This window comes from Python bivittatus, unplaced genomic scaffold (assembly GCF_059951505.1).
Source record: "Python bivittatus isolate LINGU-HERP-01145 unplaced genomic scaffold, Pbiv_v1 ctg000480_np1212, whole genome shotgun sequence".
In the NCBI taxonomy this organism is placed as follows: domain Eukaryota; kingdom Metazoa; phylum Chordata; class Lepidosauria; order Squamata; family Pythonidae; genus Python; species Python bivittatus.
The window spans coordinates 88,198,115-88,218,351 of record NW_028277075.1 but is presented as its reverse complement, the minus strand read 5'-3'; the positions used below and the strand labels follow the sequence as shown (position 1 = coordinate 88,218,351).

At 34.9% G+C, this 20,237-nt stretch overlaps 1 protein-coding gene and 1 long non-coding RNA gene across 5 annotated transcripts in view; one reads left to right on the top strand and one right to left on the bottom strand.

The window, feature by feature from the left end:
• The window catches only part of NCKAP5 (NCK associated protein 5), a 680,918-nt gene extending 662,020 nt beyond the window's left edge, over positions 1 to 18,898 (top strand). For 3 of the 4 annotated variants that reach the window (XM_088146486.1, XM_088146485.1, XM_088146488.1), the window contains one exon: positions 17,527 to 18,898. In XM_088146486.1, the coding sequence (XP_088002612.1) occupies positions 17,527 to 17,543 (17 nt within the window). In that variant the 3' untranslated portion in view covers positions 17,544 to 18,898. The remainder of the gene's footprint in view (positions 1 to 17,526) is intronic. The other variant, XM_088146487.1, reaches the window with a different exon arrangement.
• LOC112542202 (uncharacterized) overlaps positions 1 to 20,237 on the bottom strand; it is a 61,174-nt gene that overhangs the window by 38,389 nt on the left and 2,548 nt on the right. The window lies entirely within an intron of this gene.

Here is a 20,237-nt window from a genome sequence, read left to right as displayed (position 1 = left end):
AGACCTGTTTTGGTGACATCCTCCCTCTGGTCTGGAAAAAGTGAAATGTAGCACAGAACAATAATAGGATTGCTGATAGATTATCCCCACAGTATTTACATTTTAAATTTGTTACAAAGTGGTCATTTGCATGTTGTGATTGTGGGTGGATATACGACTCTATAAAAAGCAGGAATGCATCCAAATCTTTATAGAATAGGTTATTGGCTAATTTTAACACAGAGCGTTGTAGTCACTTGGCCTTATAAAAGGGTCCAAGTAGTATCTGCAGGTGCAGCCACAGAGTTTTGAAATTGACAAATACGGGGGACATATTTATTTATTTTATTTATTTATTTAGTAGTCTTATCCCCGCCCATCTCCCCGCAATGGGGGACTCTGGGCGGTTTACATCACATTAAAACAAATAAATACATAATTAAAATTTATAAAAAGAAAAACACATTTACACAAATGGAAGGGAAAGAAAAAACCCAAGAGGCCGATGGAAGCCACACCAGGCCTCTAGGGGGCTAGCCAACCCCATTTCTGACAACCTCCCTCCCCGCCCCAGGCCAGATGTCCTTTTGGCAGGTGTAACATAAAAAAAAACCTTAAGAAATATATTTCTAAGCTGAAGAGAGGTTTGATTTTTCAGGGGTAAGAGACCTGCAGCCAATTGTGAAGGAGGCTAATATTGTAGTTCAGCATCTGGAGACCCAGAGGGCGCTTCCTCATAGTCACCACACCTCATGCTTGCACACGTCCACACATAGAAATGTTCCACAGTTGTCCTTAACATTGCCAGAGAGTTCTGCATAGCCAGTCTCCAGATAATCACTCCTGCAACTGATCACATGCACTAAAGGTGGCATCCTGCAAGTACCTTATCTTTATGCATGCAGCACTACATTTGTTTTCAGAGTGAACCAAAAAATCCCCCAGAAGCAACTGCTCGATTTAAGCACAGTGAAATGGCAGCACAGTGCCGTGGTATCTCAGCTTCTGCTCTGGCAGAATGAAGATGAAGCTAGTGAAAAGGTGACAAGGTGCCGTTGAGCCTTGACTTAAGCTAGGCAGGCTGAAGCAAGAGTTCCTGCAATGGGAAATCCTTCTTTCCATATCTCGGGAGTTAACACTGAAGAAATGTTCCTATAGCATTTTCTCTTGCACCACAGCTGTACCAGAAAGCCCTGCAATGCATCACCAATATTGAATTGTACAAATACTGCTCATAGTAGTTGCAGGATAGCTAAAAATTTATTATAGATTTCCATGAAAATTGTGCATGTTAATTCAGATAGTTGGCATGCACCAGCACATCTTGATAACAATTTTTTTTCTTAAAGTTTTGCCTTCAATTTATTGTTGCCATGCAGCATATTTATAAGCTTGTACATAAATCTTGTTTTTATCCCTCCAACGTATTTAGATACATACTGTCTCATGATTACAAACTGTTCTTTACATGTAGAGAAAGTAAGCATGTTGATGTTGTTTTTCAAGGTCAATTTCCTGCTAAACATTGCTAAAGTTTTTCAAACTGTTAAATATAAAAAGGCTGAAAACAACTTTGAATGGATATCTCAGTAAGGCCTTGAAAAATAAGTGTGTAAATTCCAAGTTTAAAATAAGATTAGCATTTCAGTACTATAAAGACAAACCAATGATCTTTTGGACATAACACACAATAAAATTACAGGAACAAAATGAAAACATGTTGAAAATCCTAATAAAGTAAGCATAGAGCAGTGGTTGGGAGGAATACTGTTGAAAAAAATTATTATCTGAATAAATGGTAGCATCTCAGTAGTATTAGACTTGTAATATACTGAATGTAGTACAGAAGCAGAATGCCCATCTGGGCAAAACATGATAAAAATATTTACTCTCTGTGTTCTATTACTATTTTACCTGTATTATCTTAAATTGATTTTACATTGCCTGAGAAACCAGATAGAATGAAAGAGAATGTATTGCTCATTTAAATAAATGCATGCTAGTAATATTCCCTGGATGTTATTCCCCCCCCCCAAAAAAAAAACAACCAATGCTGATTTAGAGATGGGTATTGTGGAATTCATTTGAATTCTAAAACTATACAAAAGCAGGAACAGCAGTGAATTTTCAAACTAGCTTTTAACATTTTTGGCAGCTTACACTATGCAAGATTTAACAGCTGATACAACTTAGGCAGGTGTAGATTTTAATAGAGGCTCAAATGTTTGCCATTTCAGGCTTTTCAGAATGGAAGATCAGATATTAACTAAAAAGTATTTTTGGTATTAGGGAGTGAGAGGTGGGGAAACGCTGTTATGCTTTGTTCATACTCATTCTCTCTTTCTACTTTTATCAAGCTTAATTGTCTTGATAGGGCAACATACCATAGAGTATAAATAAGTACATGACTGCACTAGTCCTATGTGGGCACCTTCACTGTAATTTTAGATTATCTGGAAGCAAGTATGCAAACCAGTTAGACAGCCTCATGTGGTTCTTGAGAAGATGACTTAGTTGGGAAGCACAAATGACAGCGGTTCTTCACCTTTTGGGGATCTGGACCAAAAGCTTAACCATTCCATCCCCATGTTATTTGTAGCTTCTAATATAAAATAACTCCCCTTGCTCCTCTCTTTTCAATATGATTATCCCATGTATTATAATTCCTGCCTGTAACCTCTGATTGGGTTTCCAGCTGTATTAGCTGGATTTTCTTCCTTAGATTCTCAGGAATTACCCAGCTTACTTTCCTGTCTTCAGATTACTTGCCTTTGCCTCCAGGTAGAACATCCATTGGGAATTGACTGCTTGTTGGGCCATGAGTTTTATCCAGCCTTCTGTCCTATCTCTGTAAATGCATTCTTCTATGTCATGTTATTATAGTGTTTGAGAGGTATCTATCATACAAATTATTGAAAATAGAAATCAGAATAGATTGTGATTTTATGCCTTGGTCTTATGCAACTGTTTTCTATTTCATTGCTGAATCATTGCAAAAAGTCTTATGAACTTGCTGGCCAATTGAAAATAGGTACAGATGGATTTATCGGTTCAATGCCAAATGCTCAAACTGGATAATTGGAGTGCAATGAAGTCTTTGTTTATGTGTCCTATTTTGAATGAGCATGATTGCTCTTATGGGGATGCACTGTGCAAGATGTTTGGAAATTTGAGCCCCCTACACAGTGGTGAACCTGCTTTAAAAGAAGCTATAGCAGCACACGCTCTTTTCTTAGTTTAGTTCTTGAGCCAATTCCCTAATAGCCATTTCAAGTTGCCTTGAGAATCAGTTATTGAAAGAAGACTAAGAAGGACAAGAGACTCTAGTAGTGGAGGTACAAACTGGTTGTTATGCACATTCTAGGTTATTCTCTTTCATTCAGTTTTGAAGGAATGTGCAAAGATTTTTTAGAAATTTAACTATAAAGAGTGTACATGTTTTGAAACCTTTTAGATAAAGCATATTTTGAAGATAAGTTTTGCAACCTTCAATAGGAAGCTCCTTATTTATTTATTTACTCAACAGATTTATATAGCTGCCCATCTCATGAATCATGACTCTTATGCATATTCCCCAGCAGCTAAGTCTTCTATTTGAACTAAGCATTAAGAAAGGTGTTTTCCTTCATGTGATCTTTTATGATATTTTTATTAAAGTTTTACATGTATAAAAGCTAATACAGAACTAAAACAATCTACAAACAAAAAGAAGAAAGAAGAAAAGAGAGAAAGAAATATAAGAGGTGACTTCCCACTCCCTCCAAACAAGTATATGCATTAACAGTAACTTAACACCTTCTCTAATATTACAGAAAAAAGCTCTCTTCATCCCATTTATCATCCCTAAATAATAACCAAATTATAAAAAATATTCATCAATCTAATCAGCAAAAGCATTAAGAGTACCAGTGATAATAAACTATATATTTTAAACTTAAACACATAAATCTATTTTGCATTTTAACTTCTAATTTTTTTTCTGAGAAATAAAACATAAAAGATCTCCCCATAAGTATAAGAAAGACCAATAATAATGACATGTGTATTTTAAAGTAAACCAAATAAATTGCTTTTACAGGTATAAATCATCATCCTACAGTCCTGGTCAGAAAAAGAAAATTCAATATTAACAACCCAGGATCAAAACTTATACAATTTAAGCCTGATCTGATAAATCCACTTTAAACTCCTTTATCTTCTTTTTAAAAAGTTCAGTCTTCAATCTGTCCTCCAAATAAAATCCCAGATAGTACTCTCTTATCATTCTCTTCCTATTTTCAGAAAAGGTTTCAGAAATTTAGTGTTTCCCTTCTGTGGGTCCAAAGTAGGGTAGCTCTCAAAATCACTCTTCTGATCCATTACAGCTTCTTTCTCCATGTCATTCTCTTAATCAAGACTTTAAGTGCATCTTCAGATCCCCAGCATCTTTTGCCATATCTTCCATGTCTCTCTTATAGTCTAGCATTTCTTTAGTCCATTTTAGAATGCTTATTCAGATCATCCACAGCTTCTGTTTTATCCAATGAAATCTTTTCTTCTTCTACAACCTCTGTTAGGCCCAATTTTAGAAATAATTCCTGGACACACTGATCCCAACAGCTAGAAATTATTCTACGAGAAGGGAATGTTCCTCCATTATGTTAGAAGATACCTTTTCCTTTAATTGCTCTCTGGTTCCTTCTAATTAACCTTCAAAGCCCAGTCTTATTATATGTTTACTTTCAGAACCACTGCTTTCCCAGGACAGATTTTCTTACAGTTAAATCCAAAATCACTTGCTGTATTTTCTTAAAAGTTTAAAATAATCCATTAAAAAGCTGTTTCAAATCCATCTGATCTCTTAACTGCCCTAAATCAGCATTCTTAAATCCCTTTCACTGTTTCCAAAAATTAAAATATTTCTTTCTGATCTTTAAACTTTAATCTTCTTTCTTCCAAGATAGAAGGAAATTCTCCCGGTGTACAGCAACTTGCCTTTCAGGAGGTTTTTAATTCCAGGTAAATCACAAATAGGCAGTTTCTGGTGTTAATTAAAAGAGGAAGTGAACGCAAATCTAGTGTCCCTTTGAAGGCTCCACACCACAGCTTGGGCTCAATGTTTCCCTTGAATCCGAGTGCCCAACCTGCTGAATATCGTTAGTGCGATCTCTTCACACGGAGCCTCTGTAAGGAGTACCTGTGGGTGATCCAATCATCTCCTTCATCTGGAGATGGTTCTGAACAGCCAGTCTGATTGCCAGCTCCTCTAATTACCAGGGGCGTTGGCTCCGCAAAAAAGGAGCCATATTCAATCTGCCATTGCTCCCCTGGAAGTTCCAAGAAGGTATGTGGTTTTCATAGCACAGTAGTTTCTGCACAGTTTGCTCAGGTTGCTGATTGCTTCTGAAAACTGCCACTTGAAAAACTACTAGTTTCCACATTTCTTGCCTTAGACTTCTTCCAGTGAAGCCCCTTTCTAAAAAAATGTGGATCAGAAAACATTCTTAATGTTCAGAGGCTGAGATTCTAATTCATTTCCCAGAAGATAAAGAGTTACTTGCAAAAAAAAAAAGTCATTACCCACCATCTAGAGCCTTCAAGGAGGCGCTGTGGAATCCAATCTGATTTTCCACTAGTCAGCAGGTTACTGACACTGAGATTTACTTTGAGAGAGATAAGGCATAACTGAAGAGAGATGAGAAGGATGCGAGATCTTTATGATGGATGAAATAAATCATCGTGCTCAAGCAAGGCAGACACAGTTGCAGATCCTCTTGAGTCAATAGACTTCAGTGTTCTTAAACCATGAACAAGTCTGCACAATATGCAAGCCAGACTTAGCATTAATATTGGGTAAGAGACTGAGTGAACCCTTTCTAGATGACCCAGCAAACCATAGCTAGCCACATATTAAACTTAATTTCCCTTTTGCCTGGAACCCCAGCAAACCTTTGTAAAATGGGTCAACCAGCCCTTTTGGTTTTAATCTTGCAGCTGCCACATGTTTTTCTTCAATTGGTGTCAGAATCTCCATAGATATTGGCAAAGGATGGGTAGTCTGAGATTCCTCCCATCCTTGCAGCTCTCCTTTTTTTCCCCATGTGCTCAGATGTGATGAAAATAGATCCTGGAGCAGCAGAGATGCTCCATTTTGTGGCCACTTAATTTTTGTTGTCTCTATAGCATAAATTCTCCCAGGGTTGGAAGGCCTGGACTTATGACTGAGGTAAGTAAACGTACTATAAACCATGGGTGAAAAATATGGATGTGATTACTATATAGTTTAAAAGCCATGTCTTTATTTCACTCAGTCCACAATGGGCCTTGGGTTTGTCGAACTGTGGTATATGAACTATAGCATGTTAGAGAAGCTATTGAGCAGGAGGTTAATCTGAAAGCCTATACTATAAATGTAAGAGTAGGTAGGATTGAACCTCAAATTCTGTAAAATCTTGGATGATATCCATTTTATTTATTTGATTTAAATGCTTGAATATCCTTTTGTTAATTATTCAGTGTGATTTATAGAAATTAAAACACTGGGCTGGGTTCAGACTTCTACTGGAATTGTCAGAGAGATGAGGAGGAGATCAGTCACTTCTTGCCAATTCCTACAAATGGGTACACAAGCTATGTTGGGCCTAAACAGAATTAGGGACATGGCAAACTCTCAGACAAATTACAGACAACTCTCTTGAATAGCATGAGAGGCAGTGCAGGGGAAGAAAGGGATTGGCAAAATTCAGTTCCCCTCCCCTTTCTATCAGAGAGCATCCACTGGAATCCCGTGAATGGAGCCCTTCCATTCACCAAATAATTAGTCTGGCTCTAGTCAGACTAATAAATAACAGTCAGTGGATCCAAATGCATCAGTGACAATAAATTTATCCAAAGCAACCTACAGCTAAAAGAAAAGAACAAAATGTTGTATCACTGTATTGTAAAATGTTATATTATTTGCAGGTGTAAACAGAAAGACCCTTGAGCACCTTCTCTTCCCCTGTCCTTCCTTCACACCCCTCTACCCATTCACCCCCTTTAGGCCTCTCCAAACAGTGGAGGCACTGTCATACAGGGCTGCAGTTTAAGCAGCAAATACCCATTACAGACTAAACAACACAGCCTCCAGTGTTCAAAAGAGAACAGTAACTGTCTGAAGAGTATTTTTAGAAAACCTGAGCTTCAGGAGCGGGAGAGAAAAATAAGTTGCATAAACTACTTTGCCAAGTCATTGCACTCTGTTCAGAAACTTTAATGTGTTGATAATGCAATTCTGGGCAGCTGGAATGGAATGGAACGGAACAGAACCGAACAGAATAGAATAGAATCCTCTGCATATTTATTCAGAAGTGCCTTCTACTGTATGCAGTGGGACTTACAACTTACTCTGCAGGTGAGCCCTGTTAAACTTCACTTAGGTAAGATTAGAAGCATTAAGCACACACATTGCTGTTAGCAATGTGGCTACATTCAGTTTTTATATATGATCAAATCCAGAAAAGTATATTTTCTACATAGTATTTGGCTATCTAGTATTTTGTATTTGCTAGTGTTTTATCATCATCATCACTGTTTAAGATAATTATGGTCATGTTATTTATTATTTTCCAGTTAGATTAACTTAATTTCTTCACAAAACATAGTGATTCTCTAACCCTATTGTTATACTTTTACCTTCGTACTTCCAGTACTCTGCTCTATATCCCAAATCTGTTCCAGGCAAACCCCAAACCCCACAATAGATAGCAGGGTGCCCAGGGCAAAAATTCATTCTATGAATGGATGCCAAATCCACCAGCAGATAGACAATACTGGATTGCAATTCTTTGTTTTTAAATAAATAAGGTTCATTGATTCAACACCTCTCTTTCATGTTATTCAAAGAATCAAAATTCAGAGGATTGTATTTCTCAGCTTCACAGCTTCATTCATCAATAAGTATTTTGTTTAGGCTTAACAGATAGGATCCATTCAGAGCAAATACTAATGAGTTGTTTTCTCTCATGCAATTCACTATTCCCCTTCCCCAACAAAAATTGTTCTTGATGTGTTGGTGGGAGATTGTTGTATTCTTTCTGCAACCAGAATTTCAAGTAACATGAAGTGTTTTTTTTCCCCCCTTAAGTATAATGCCTTTAATAAACATAATATAGAATACTTTCATCTAAACATATAGTTTTCTTATAAAAATGATGATCAAATCAATAATTTCACAAGCACATCATATCTGTACCATTTTTCCTTAAGGTGGAAAAGAGAGGCCCTCTCATTATTTATCTTAAGCGTGTGATAGAGTTCCTTTGAGGTCATTGTCTGCTTCAGCAAAAATAATCATGGGATTTTTGCTCAAGCAGGAAAAGAAAAAATTATTTCAAAAATTATTTTATGTTCAGAAAAGAGAAGATTTCCCACAATTTATAAGGGGAAAAAAGGCCGTACTTATTATTTAAGGTTACATTTTAAAGAGAGAATAGGTTCAAACATTGTTTTTACCTTGGCTATAATATGTAGTTTGAGGTTTCCATGAGGTAATTTTACAATCGTTCTCACTGTGGGGCTTTACTCATTCACCATGCCCTTTATTTCATTTAGCTAAATGAGATCTTGAGACTAAGTTGTTAAAAAAAAAAAAAATGTTACTGAGAACTGATGCCAAATTTGATTTTAAGAGAAATTTGGGACACCTATGGGATTCACACATGACACTAGTGCATGGTGATGCTGAGAGGTGTGGGTGGCAGGTCTTCTACTGAAAGAGCTAAATGTCACCTTATGCCCTGTCCTGTATTCCCTAAAGCAGCTTATTATCCTGAAGCAAAGTGGAAAATGTTTCATTCTGTACATAATGTGGCAGTTTTTTGTCCCTTATGCTTGATTCTTTTTGGACCACAAGCAAGAAAGTTATACTGAAGTTTTCAACTGAGAGGTTACTTAACCAAGTGAAACATTCCTGCATAATAATTCAGATTAAAAAATAAAAATACAGCTAAGAGGGATGCACATAAACATAATTTCTCAAGGCTAACAGCATGTAATACAGACAACTTGGAGTAGAAATAATTGACAAACAGATAATGGAGGGAGAAATAAAGCAAACTGCATGGAAATCAAAACATTTTCAACAGTCTCCCGCCTCTGCAAAATAGATATTAGCCCTTGTATGCCCGGGGGGGGGGGGGGGTAGCAGTTTGTCCTATGCCAAGTAACAGACACTATCAGGTACCTAGTTTCTGCAATTGACAAGTAACCCAGTTATTCAACAAAAAATGAGCAAGAAGTCTATCCTGATTTTGCATGGTAGCAGCATATAAAGTGTTAATAATAAAAAGTAAAGTAAAAGTAAAAGCTCAGTAATATTCACTGTTCAGTTTTTTTCTCTCTCTTTCGTTAAGTAACAACTTGCAAGTGAAAGAGAAAAAATGTAAGCCCTTGAAAAGAAGGGTTAAAGAATCACTACAGCTGTAGTCTTCAGTCTTATCTGCAGATCAGGCAAATGGTTGGAAGGTTCCACTCATTCTACAGCATTTTATTCTGAATGGACATACGTAAGCTTGTGCTATACAGGGGCATCATAAGATGCAGTGGGGTGCTTCTCATGTGATTTGGGGGTGGGCAGGAGATTGCTCAAAGCAGCCTGCTGGGTTAGATGGCTCTAATTTTCAACAGTTAGAAAACTGCTGATTCTAACTGGAAACAAAAACCTATCTTTTGATAACACAAATTCTTTTCCACATACCTGCTATCCATTTCTCCAAAAAGACTAGGTATAATTTACCATCTATTACGTTAGTGAAAAAAGAAAAGAAAAAGAGACCTGATTTGTATTATTGTTTAATTCAGTTCTAGTATTTAGAAATTATTGTTAACCATAGAATATTTTTTGGAAAATAAAAAACTTGAAAATGTTAACCTTCCTCTCAACTGTTGTAAAATGTATTCAATATCGTTTAATACCATAGATATCAAGTAGCTTCAATAATTTCTGAAACATCTAACACTGATAAATTTTTAAATTACCATGATAAATAGTATGGATTTTGAGGTCAATATGACCTTGATTAAACAAAGGGAGGTAACTTGAAGATTTAAACATGTAAAAAGCTTGAAAATTATTCCACCTCTGATGTTTTTATTTTACGTTTTAATTAGAAGCAAGCTTGCTTAGTGCTTCTAGTCAGGGATTAGGTGTGAAATGAAAGACCTTGAGTTACACAATTAGCTATTGATTTTGTTGATCTGTATTTAATTCTCATACCAATTTAGCTATTTGTGTACTTTGGGGTTTTCTTTTTCTGCATTGAATCATTTTGCAGGCATATTTTGCGAGAAGGAAAGACCATATTACTTTTCGTTTGTTAATCTGAAACCCAACTGCTCTTTGCATATGACCCAAAGGAAGATGTTACTTCTTATCGGTAACAGTTAATCTGATCATCTTAAATTGATGCTTATTCTAAAGTGAATATAAATGGCTATAGAAAATTATACTACTTCATTACATATTAAAACTGAAATGTATTCACATTTCATTTTTTTAATATAATGCAAAAGTACAATCTTTTAGAAAAATAATCCTTATACACTGTACACATTATACACAGTCTTACTGCTGTACTCATTTTGTATTAACAATAAGGACACCTAGTCCAATTACTTTGGCATTCACTTTCCATTGTGCTTCCATGCACTTTTTACTAGTCTCACACAAATGGGTATTCCTTGCAGATACTATTTTTTCTCATAGCTTATCACCACCACCATACTTATCACAAATTCCTTCCAAAACACACAGAGTAAGCAACAACAGTTCCACAAATTTAAATTTCCCTATAGAGAACTTACTCAGAGTTACTTAAAGAACCATAAAAGAGTTTTACATTATGTACAGTTTCCTCTTATGGCTAAGGATAAATTATTTGGTGGTATATTTTAATATCTGATGAGAGTATTCTGTTTTTGTTTTCATTTTGTTTTTTTAATAAATGCATCTTAGTTGGCTTTCAAAGCAGCAGTTTTTAAGGAGCCTTAAATAGAAAACATTTTGCTATAGAGCCATATAACAACAAATGCCTAAAAGAAGGCATTTATGAACATTTAACCGTTATGAGCATGAGCAGTAGGTCTTGTGATATCTGTGTTCTCTCCAAATTTGTGTCTAAGATAGTTTTCAAGTATGTATAATCAAGAACTGCAGTAGTTCAAGTATTATTTGCAAAAGGAGGCTTCTGTTCATCTTCTCTATTGCATCTTTGTCTTCTCCAATCAGTCATTAGGAATGGAGTGTGCCCTTTTGTGTATTTTAATATGGTTTCACACCCAACTGTGGACAAATGAAAATGGATACAAAGTAAATATAAGCATTTACTAACACTTACTAAAACATACATACCTCTTTTGGAAGTATGTATTACATAGCATATTAATGCTTTTTTATTCTTTTTAGCCCAAAGGAATTTTGGAAAGAATTATGCAGGGTGACATGTTATTTCAATACACAGAAGAAAAGAAATCCTGAAGCATGCGAATTATGGAAAGGCCATACTTTGGGCATTTAATTTGTTAGATTTATATCCTGCCTTCCCCCCCCCCCCCCCCAAGGAGCTCAAGGCAAGGTTTATAGCATTTTCTCTTATAAATTTTCCCTTAACAATCTTGTGGAAGAAGTTACTGTCTCAAAATCATGAGCGAGAGCCCATGGATAAGGGTGGACTTGAAACTGGGCTGCCCTGTGATCAAGTTACAAATCTTAATCATTATCTTTGCTCTTCTCACCTCTGGAGGAGAGCTGGACATGTGTGTGCAGGAGTGCAGAATGGGAAATAATCTCATCTACCACTGGTGTCCATTCTTCCGGTGATGGAAGATTTAGAGAAATGTGTGTATGTATAAAGCAGATGGAGGAAAAAGCATCTACTGTAAAATTGCTAACCGTGAAGCATAGGGCCATTGTTATATTCTTTGTTCTTCCCTTTCCTCTACAGTGACAGTGTGAGCATTTGGCAAACAAGCAAAATATCTGAAGTTAGTCAAAGTCCATGAGGCAATATCCTGATAATAATGATTTTCAGTTACTTCAGTAGACCAGATTTGATCTGAAGCAATGACCTAAAGGTTAAAGGCTCCATATACTATTACCAAACTTCTGAGCAGTCAATTCCCAGGATACACTATGTATCTGATATCCTGCAAGGTGGCCCTTATCAGGAAGAAGAAGCACTGATTCACACTAAAAGTGCATTAGTAAAATAATGATTTAAACATGAGAACTTCTGAGCCAAACTCTGTTCCTAGCAGCTGAGATCAATAATAGGTTCAGTTGAAGTCCCATGAAAAGTTGATCTGGATGATTAAAATGATTATGTGTATATTGAACGTTGTTTAATTCCTTTTTTATACTGTGCAAAAGCTGTTCCAAATGTCTATAAAAACATTACTGTATTTGTAGTGAGGATAATCCCAAACTCATATCTAGCATTTTTAGGAAAATGGAATTATTTATATTATTTTAATATCAAACTTAAATGAGGTAATCACAGTGCTTCCTGAAATCGTTAACAAATTTATTTCAAATTTACACATCTCAATTCTGAATCTGTCAAGAGTAGGCTATTTTGCAGGATTAATAAAATGGAGATGAGGGACTGTAAAAAGGTTGAGATGGGCAAAAGACAAAAGTAGAAAATAGCAAAACAAAGATTGAGAAGAATATGATGTGATCTGTTTTGGCTCGAATATGATGTTCTTTATTCTTTGGCTTTTTCATAACCAATTGGAATTGCTATGTTATTCAGTTGACATGAAAGAACAACATTTCCATAGATTTTATTCTTACACTATTTTTAAGGAGCAAGCAGAGATATAATTGAGTTTATTTTTAGACTTATAATTAATTGCACATCTTTTGTAATCATCTGCCTATGTGTATCGAGGGTTATATTACATAATTTTTTTATTCCAATGACAGCAAGGTGCAGATGTTAATCTGCTCTGTAAATGAAGTAGCCTTGAATATTAAAGTAAAAGTTATTTGGGAGAAGGTCTTCCTGTAGTGCTTGTTTAACAAATGTTTCATAAACATTTTAGAGTCACTTCTATGCTTGCCATTTTATACAAAGATCAGAATTTTCTTCTCAAAGACTGTTACAAAAATGAAAAATTATGCATAGCAAATAAAATGATAGCACCTGGAGAAGTATTCAAAAAGAAATAGAATGCATACATTTTCCATCAGAGCATTTATACATTTCAGTATATGTCATTTCAATGAAACAAAAGAAAAACAAATTATCTTAAGTATCTGTGGATCTCTTGTCAAACACAAAAAATAAAGTTATTGATTTCTAGTCCCAAACCCATTTTCTATACGTGTACCTTCAATCTTGGATAGATAAAGGCCTCCTTTCATGCTTAGGGAGACAGAATTTATGTGGAGTTTGAGTTAAACATTAAATCTCTGCCCTTTTTTCACTACTGATTGTTTTAATTCTAGACAATTCAGATTAATTTGTTCCTTGATTTAATTCTAAGAAATTTTCCATGAAAGGTATTTTCCACTTATTTCAATATATTTTTATTAGTTGATGTGATTATATTAAATTGATAAACAGAAGTGGTATAGAAGGAACTTATAATCATTTTGTTTGAGACATAAGTATACTTACCTAGAATCAGACATTCAGTTCTTTTCCCAGAATAGACATGAACGTGCCACCTTTATGCAGTTCTACCCTTAAATTCTATTAGCAGAGACCATTCATTTCACCCCTACAGGTCTCACCATTTTGGAAAATATTTCCTACATGTCTAGTCTTATGGCAGGTCATTCATGCTGAAGCCAGTTATTTTTGTGGGACTTAACGTATATCAATAACAGAACAATGCAACTCAGGGCCAATCATTCTCTTTCAGCCCAACTTACAGTACGTAACAGTCTTTATTGTTGGGAAAGTAAGAAGAGGGACCACTGAATATGCCATTTTGAGCTCCTGCATGAAAGGTGGGATAGAAATCCAATAGATGAATAAATTAACATAAGGAGAATCATTCTTTCTCACCTGATAATACTGGACTAATGGCAGCTAGACTTTTATATGCTCAAAGGTGGAAAGACTCGACATTACCTACAATGAAAGAATGGATGTTGAAGTGGATGGAGTTAGCCAAGATGGCAAAATTGACAGCTTTGCTTAGAGAAAACACATTGACTAACTTTAATGTTAATTGGAAGCCCCTTTTGGACTTTTTGCAGGAGATGAAAATGTAATTATGATATATGGATTTGATGATTAAATTAATAGATTATACAAAATATGTACGTTAAGTAGTTTTAGAGTAAGAGGTTATTATATAATTTATCTACATCTGCTGTATAAGAAGTGGGAAGTTATTATTTTTGTATTTCTTTTTCTCTTTTCTTTTTCTTTCCTTTCCATCACTTTTGTGTTCCTTCTAACTTTCTTGCTCTCTACTTTTCTCCTCGATTATTAGTTCTTGTGTGCTTTTACCTTTATGCTTTTTATAATTTAATAAAGGTCTTATTAAAAAAAATAATACTGGACTAATATGGCATGCAATTCAGCGAAATGACTTTTAAAGCAGGTGGTTTTATACATTGCTAAACATCATTATTATGAATGATTAATTGTTATAAACTCTTTATTAGCATCCTTTCTAGGCTAAAGCTTTCTGTGTTTAAAACATAGCTGTCTGATTGGGAGTGAGTGAAAAATTATGGTTTCATTCAACAGCTAACTATTCTGCAGAAAAGGCCGTAGGATAAGAATTAAGATCCAAATTATAAATCCAGCTGTACAGTTGTAAGGTCCTTGTAGCAGCACTAAAACCAACCTTGGTGCCAATGCAACAAAAGCTTTACAACACCTTTGATGTTGAGGGTTTTTCTTCTGAAGCACAGTATGGCCTGAAGTCAGACTAAGATTTTTGAGAGAGACCTGTGCAGCGTAATGCAAGGTAGGCCCATAGGGAGATCATCTACATGCCATTCTGATCTATTCAATTTCAACACGATTGGTGAAATCAGTTTTCAGAAATGAGCTGCCAATAGCTAAGCTAACTGTATGGTTCAAATTTATAAATTAAACTGTCAATTATTTTTTTAAAAAACTGATATAGGTTCAGATGGCAGAGTATTTTGTAGTTTCTGTTTCCTACAGATTCTCTCTCCACGCCAATTCGCAAAAGATCTTCCTAAGATCAGAAAACTTAAAAGAATGAAATGTGAAATACTGTGGGATGATAATGGACCTGGATGCATGGAAGCGTTTTCCATTTAAAGCATCTTCTGTTTAAAAGAGGTTTCAAGGTTATCAGTAAAGATCTGTAACTGCAATTCCTGGGTCAGTTAGTTCTACAGCATATTGAGACCTTTCTCAAACAGAAATATATGTAGTTGTGTTGCTAATCTTTAGTGTTTGGGTGTATGTGTAAAAATTTTAATTGAACTAGATTATAATATAATCAAACTTGAATTTAAGTAGGTTGGAGATGCTTCAGTGTGCTGTTCTTTGCATTGTTCCATAAGGAGAAATGCTTTGCCTTGCATTAACAGGGATTCCATTGCACTCTGATTATTAGATTATTAGAAGCCATAGTTTAACAAAATCCCCTGCTCTCATATATGTGCACAAATCTTTAATAGATTTTGATTGTTACTTTAGTTGAGACCCACACTTGAATGAAGTATTTAACGAGGAATATTTAATGGGAAGTTTCAGTCAATAAATGAACTTGAAATTCAGATGGCTGATCTCACTCTCACACTGAAACAAGCATGTATAGATACTATAGACTGATAGCAGAAACACAGAACAGCTGAATAATTGTGTAATTCAAAACAAACACTGCCCCAACATACTAATTCAGCTTTAAGAAAGTATAATCTGGATTTTAAAAAATAATAATTAGTAAAAACAGACACACTTTAAAATCTAAGTAGTTGGTACTAGCTGGGTCAAGAATTTTCTTCTTTGATATACTCTGTATAATACTATCTATATTCCTGGGTGATCCTAAAACAGCCATTTCATTTGCTAACAAAATATAAAGTAACAGTGTTTGTTCCTGGACTGCCAATAGCTTATTGATCTATTCATTTCTTCCTGGCACTAATACTGAAAATGACAAATGAATGTAGTTGCCTTTATTATATGAATAGCACACCCCATTTAACAATGGATACAGCAAAAGTATGTACATCTCTAAATTCCCTAATATGTTGAGGGTTATCATATATGATACCGTAAGATTAAAAAGAACAAACTATATGAGAAAATCAGGTTTTTTACATTATTACTAAACCTTTTTCTAAAATAGCTGATAACAAGTCTTCTCCTAGCAAACAGATAAAATTGGCATTGTACAGTCCAGCTGTGTTTTTTAATATAATGTGCAGATTCATTGTCTAGTGCTTATTTTATGTTTTGTTAAGAATGCAACTCTTCTCAGAGTAGATCTAGCCAATATCTGATTGATTTTGGTCTGTGGGTATTGGATCATTTCAGTGTAATTTCCGCTCTTACTTTTATTAGAAAATGCTTTTTAGTTTAAAAAGATCTATTTGTTTTATATATGCAAAAGGTGAGATTATTTTTCTACCATGTTTTATTAATATCTGCTATGAGTATTTGTGTGTGTGGTGAGAGATGGTGGAATCTTGTCTTTCCCAATTCAAGGTATAAAAGTTCCCAATACACAAACCTATTTAAAGAGACGGTACATTTCTTTATGTTAATTGGATAACAGGTCACTTCCATACCACTGAAATAGCTGATATATATTTCAGTCTGTGTGCGTATAAACACTTGATGGACCAATATTTCTGACTCAGTCCAATAGAGGATGTGTCTAATTTATATATAGTACATACTTCTCTTGCAGTAAGTTCCATTGACATGGACTGGTTTGAAATGTCATTTTTTTTTTTTTTTTGTAATCATTGTAAAAGGAACAATAGCAACATTTCAATATCTTGCAAGGAAATTTAGTTAAAATCTGTTTCTACTCAAACTGAAAGGTGCTGTCCAGAGAAACTAGGTAAACTTAAGAGCACTGAACTTGATCCTTTGTCTTAGATACAAATGTTCCAATGATCTGAATAAGACCTATCAGTTTTATCAATTTTATCCAGAATTTCTATCTGGAAATTCATATGTAATGGAGTCCATGCGAGATAAATAATACTTAGCTTTCTTGGCAAAGCTGTCCTTAAAAAATAATTGCTAAAGAATGGAAATGTAAATTGCTCTGAAAACTTCAAACATACTTTACACATACAGATTCCAGAATCAGCTACTTAAAATGTAAATGGTGTTTTGCAAATTGAGTCCTGCTTGTCTGAGCTGAATCATTAAAGCTATGATTTATCCCAAAATTGACTTTATTATTGCATTTAATTATAATAGAGGATTAAGCCCAAAAGTATTTGACAATCTATTTCTTTTCCTACTATGAATGTAGCCAGTAATTGACCATTTACAATATGGTTAACTATTTTTGTTTTTGTAAAGACTGTGTTTCTAATTCCCATCCCCTATCCTTAAATTGTTACAGAAATTGAAGCAACCTGAGGAAACAAAAGAAGATTCTGGAAAAAAAAAAAAGGATGTCTAAAATTTGCCCTGAATCTCTCAATACATTTAATAGCAACAGATGCATTTTGTTGGGGGAAAAATAACAGTCCAAACAAGGTTGAAGGGCAAGAAGAAGATGGGAAGAATGAAGAAATGTCTCTAAGTAGTTCTTGAAGTATAGAACACATAGAATCTTTGAGCAATTCTTTATATGATAGCTTCTCAACCAGTGCAAGCTAAGAGTCATACAATGTTTAAAGACACGCTACAGTGATGAAGCACTTAAGAAACAGAAGAACTAACTAAGAGCAGTTAAATATATCAAGAGTTGCTAAGACTCACAATAGCATATATCCTGATGTAATCATACAATAAAGAGAGGAGACTGCATCCTTGGGAAAAGAAAGAAAATGCAATACCTGTAACACAGTTATAACTTTTAAAGTCTTAATTTGCACTTTTATGAATTCTTGTACAGAAGTTGTAAAAATGTTCTTTGACAAAGAAAATTATATTTGTAGAAAAACATGATAGCAATAAATACTAATTCATGCCATGCTTCTGAAATGGCACATTACTAACTTTGAATACTGGTCTTAATGTTAACAAAATTAGTGATCATTTTTATAAAATAAAGTTTTATAAACATTCTAGTCTTAAAATTGTATGCAGCTGAATCGCTTTATTTGCCAAAATTGAAGTTGCCAAATTACACTAAAACTGCTTGGATCACATTATACAACATAAAAATGTTATTTTGAAACCAAGATTTATTATGAATTCACACTTCCAAAAGATACTCCATCTGTAATCTTCTATCATTGATATATCTTATGCTGATTTAACCTGTATTCGGATTTTATCTTGTTATTTCAGAATCATGGAGAAAAGGCCATTTAGATTTGTAATTTACATGTTAAATTTTTGTAATAAGGAAAAAAATGGTGCTAGCAAAGAAATTTGTGAAGGTTGTTTTTCCTACAAAGACTGTTTATATGTGAGGGAAACATCTATTTCAAAGGTGGAGTGTTATTTTTTTCTAGATGTGGAGTATTTATAACAACTTTTGTACAGCGATCTGTAAGCTAGCTATGTTTGTGATACTTCTAGTCATTTTACTACGTTTATAGCAAATTCCTATTCATTTTTCCTCACACTATGATGTAATATCAGTGTTATGTTATTAATACGTTTGTGCATGTTACATTTTATGTTGTTTTAAATATACTGTCAGGGTGGGATTTTATTCTCTCAGACTTTTATAAAATTTATTTTGGAAGTTATTTCTGAATAAAAGTCGTATCACATCTGGATATTCTAATATATATGACAAAATAGTCATTTCAGCAAACATTAATCCATGGAAATGGGTTAATTTTGATTACATATTAAAAAGCAGCCCAGAAATGGACTAAGAATATTTCTTATTTGCATAATGTCTAGGAAAGTGACCTAGAAAAATGTAGCAATGTTTCTGTAGGAAAAAAAACAGCCAGATGAAAAGTAATGGTGATAATTCTCCAACCATTTCCATTCTCAAGCCACACAGTCTTGAATGCTCCAGGACAAGGGAATGTGCAGATAAGATACAAAGTCAGTCAAATGAGTTTGGTGAATTTGCTACATGGGAACTAAAAAACATTTTATGCTTAATTCAAAGCTCTTTAGCATCTGCTCCCTCTTTTGAGAAAAGATGGTCAATATTGAAATAATCTCTCCAAGAAGAGGTTGGAAAAAGCCATCAGCACTGGAATACTAGGTGTAATGCACCTTTTTAAAAACATAATACTCTCGTGCAAGATGGACTGTGAGGTGCTGTCAAACAAGGTGAGCACCTATCATCAGTCAAAAAACTATGCAGCAATTCCATCTTTCCTCCTTAAGAAATTATTGTGTCAAAAAAGGAAGACAGAGCAGCAATAAGAAAATAAGGTTTTAAATAGAAAATGTCTAGGTGCCCATAAAGTCAAGGACTGAGGCACAATAATCACACAGTAAAAGCCGCCTCTGCACCCCACAGAAATCTATTCTTTACCTTGCTAGCACATTTCATGGGTGCTTTCAGTGGAGAGCTCCCAATCCTCATGCACCTGTTTCTCCCCCCCCCCCCCCAATAATTTCTTCCCACTGCACACTCCCAGGAAAATACAAGAGGGATGGACAAAAATGACTTGGAACCATTATAAAATTCTGCTTCCATGCAGGTTTTTTTATCATACTATATCCCTATGTTCATTCACAGAATGTTATGGGACAGCCCGTGATTGTGTCACTTTCCATTTATAGATTTTTCAAATTATTCTACCATTTCCTTGTTTTCTGCCAAAAATGTTGACTAAAGAGGGTCACGTGTTAAAATTATGTGAGCCTGTCATACCACATGATAAAAGCTTTAGCACCTTCCCCATTTTGCAGTTTACATAAGCACCAAAACAGCTGACAAACTCCACTTCCTGTGATGCTGGGATTCTCTCATTCCTAGCCCATGTTTTAAACAGTCTTATGCCAGTCCCTCATTTCAGAAAATGACCATTTTCTCCTCCTTCACACCAAGCCATGGTGTGTAAGCTTCATTCCACTTCCCTCCTCCTCCTGATTTATGTAATCAATTCAGCCTTGATCAGTCATTGTCATATTCCTGGCGGAGGTGTGGATGTCTGTGTCTTAGGAAGCACACTGTGAAACATACAC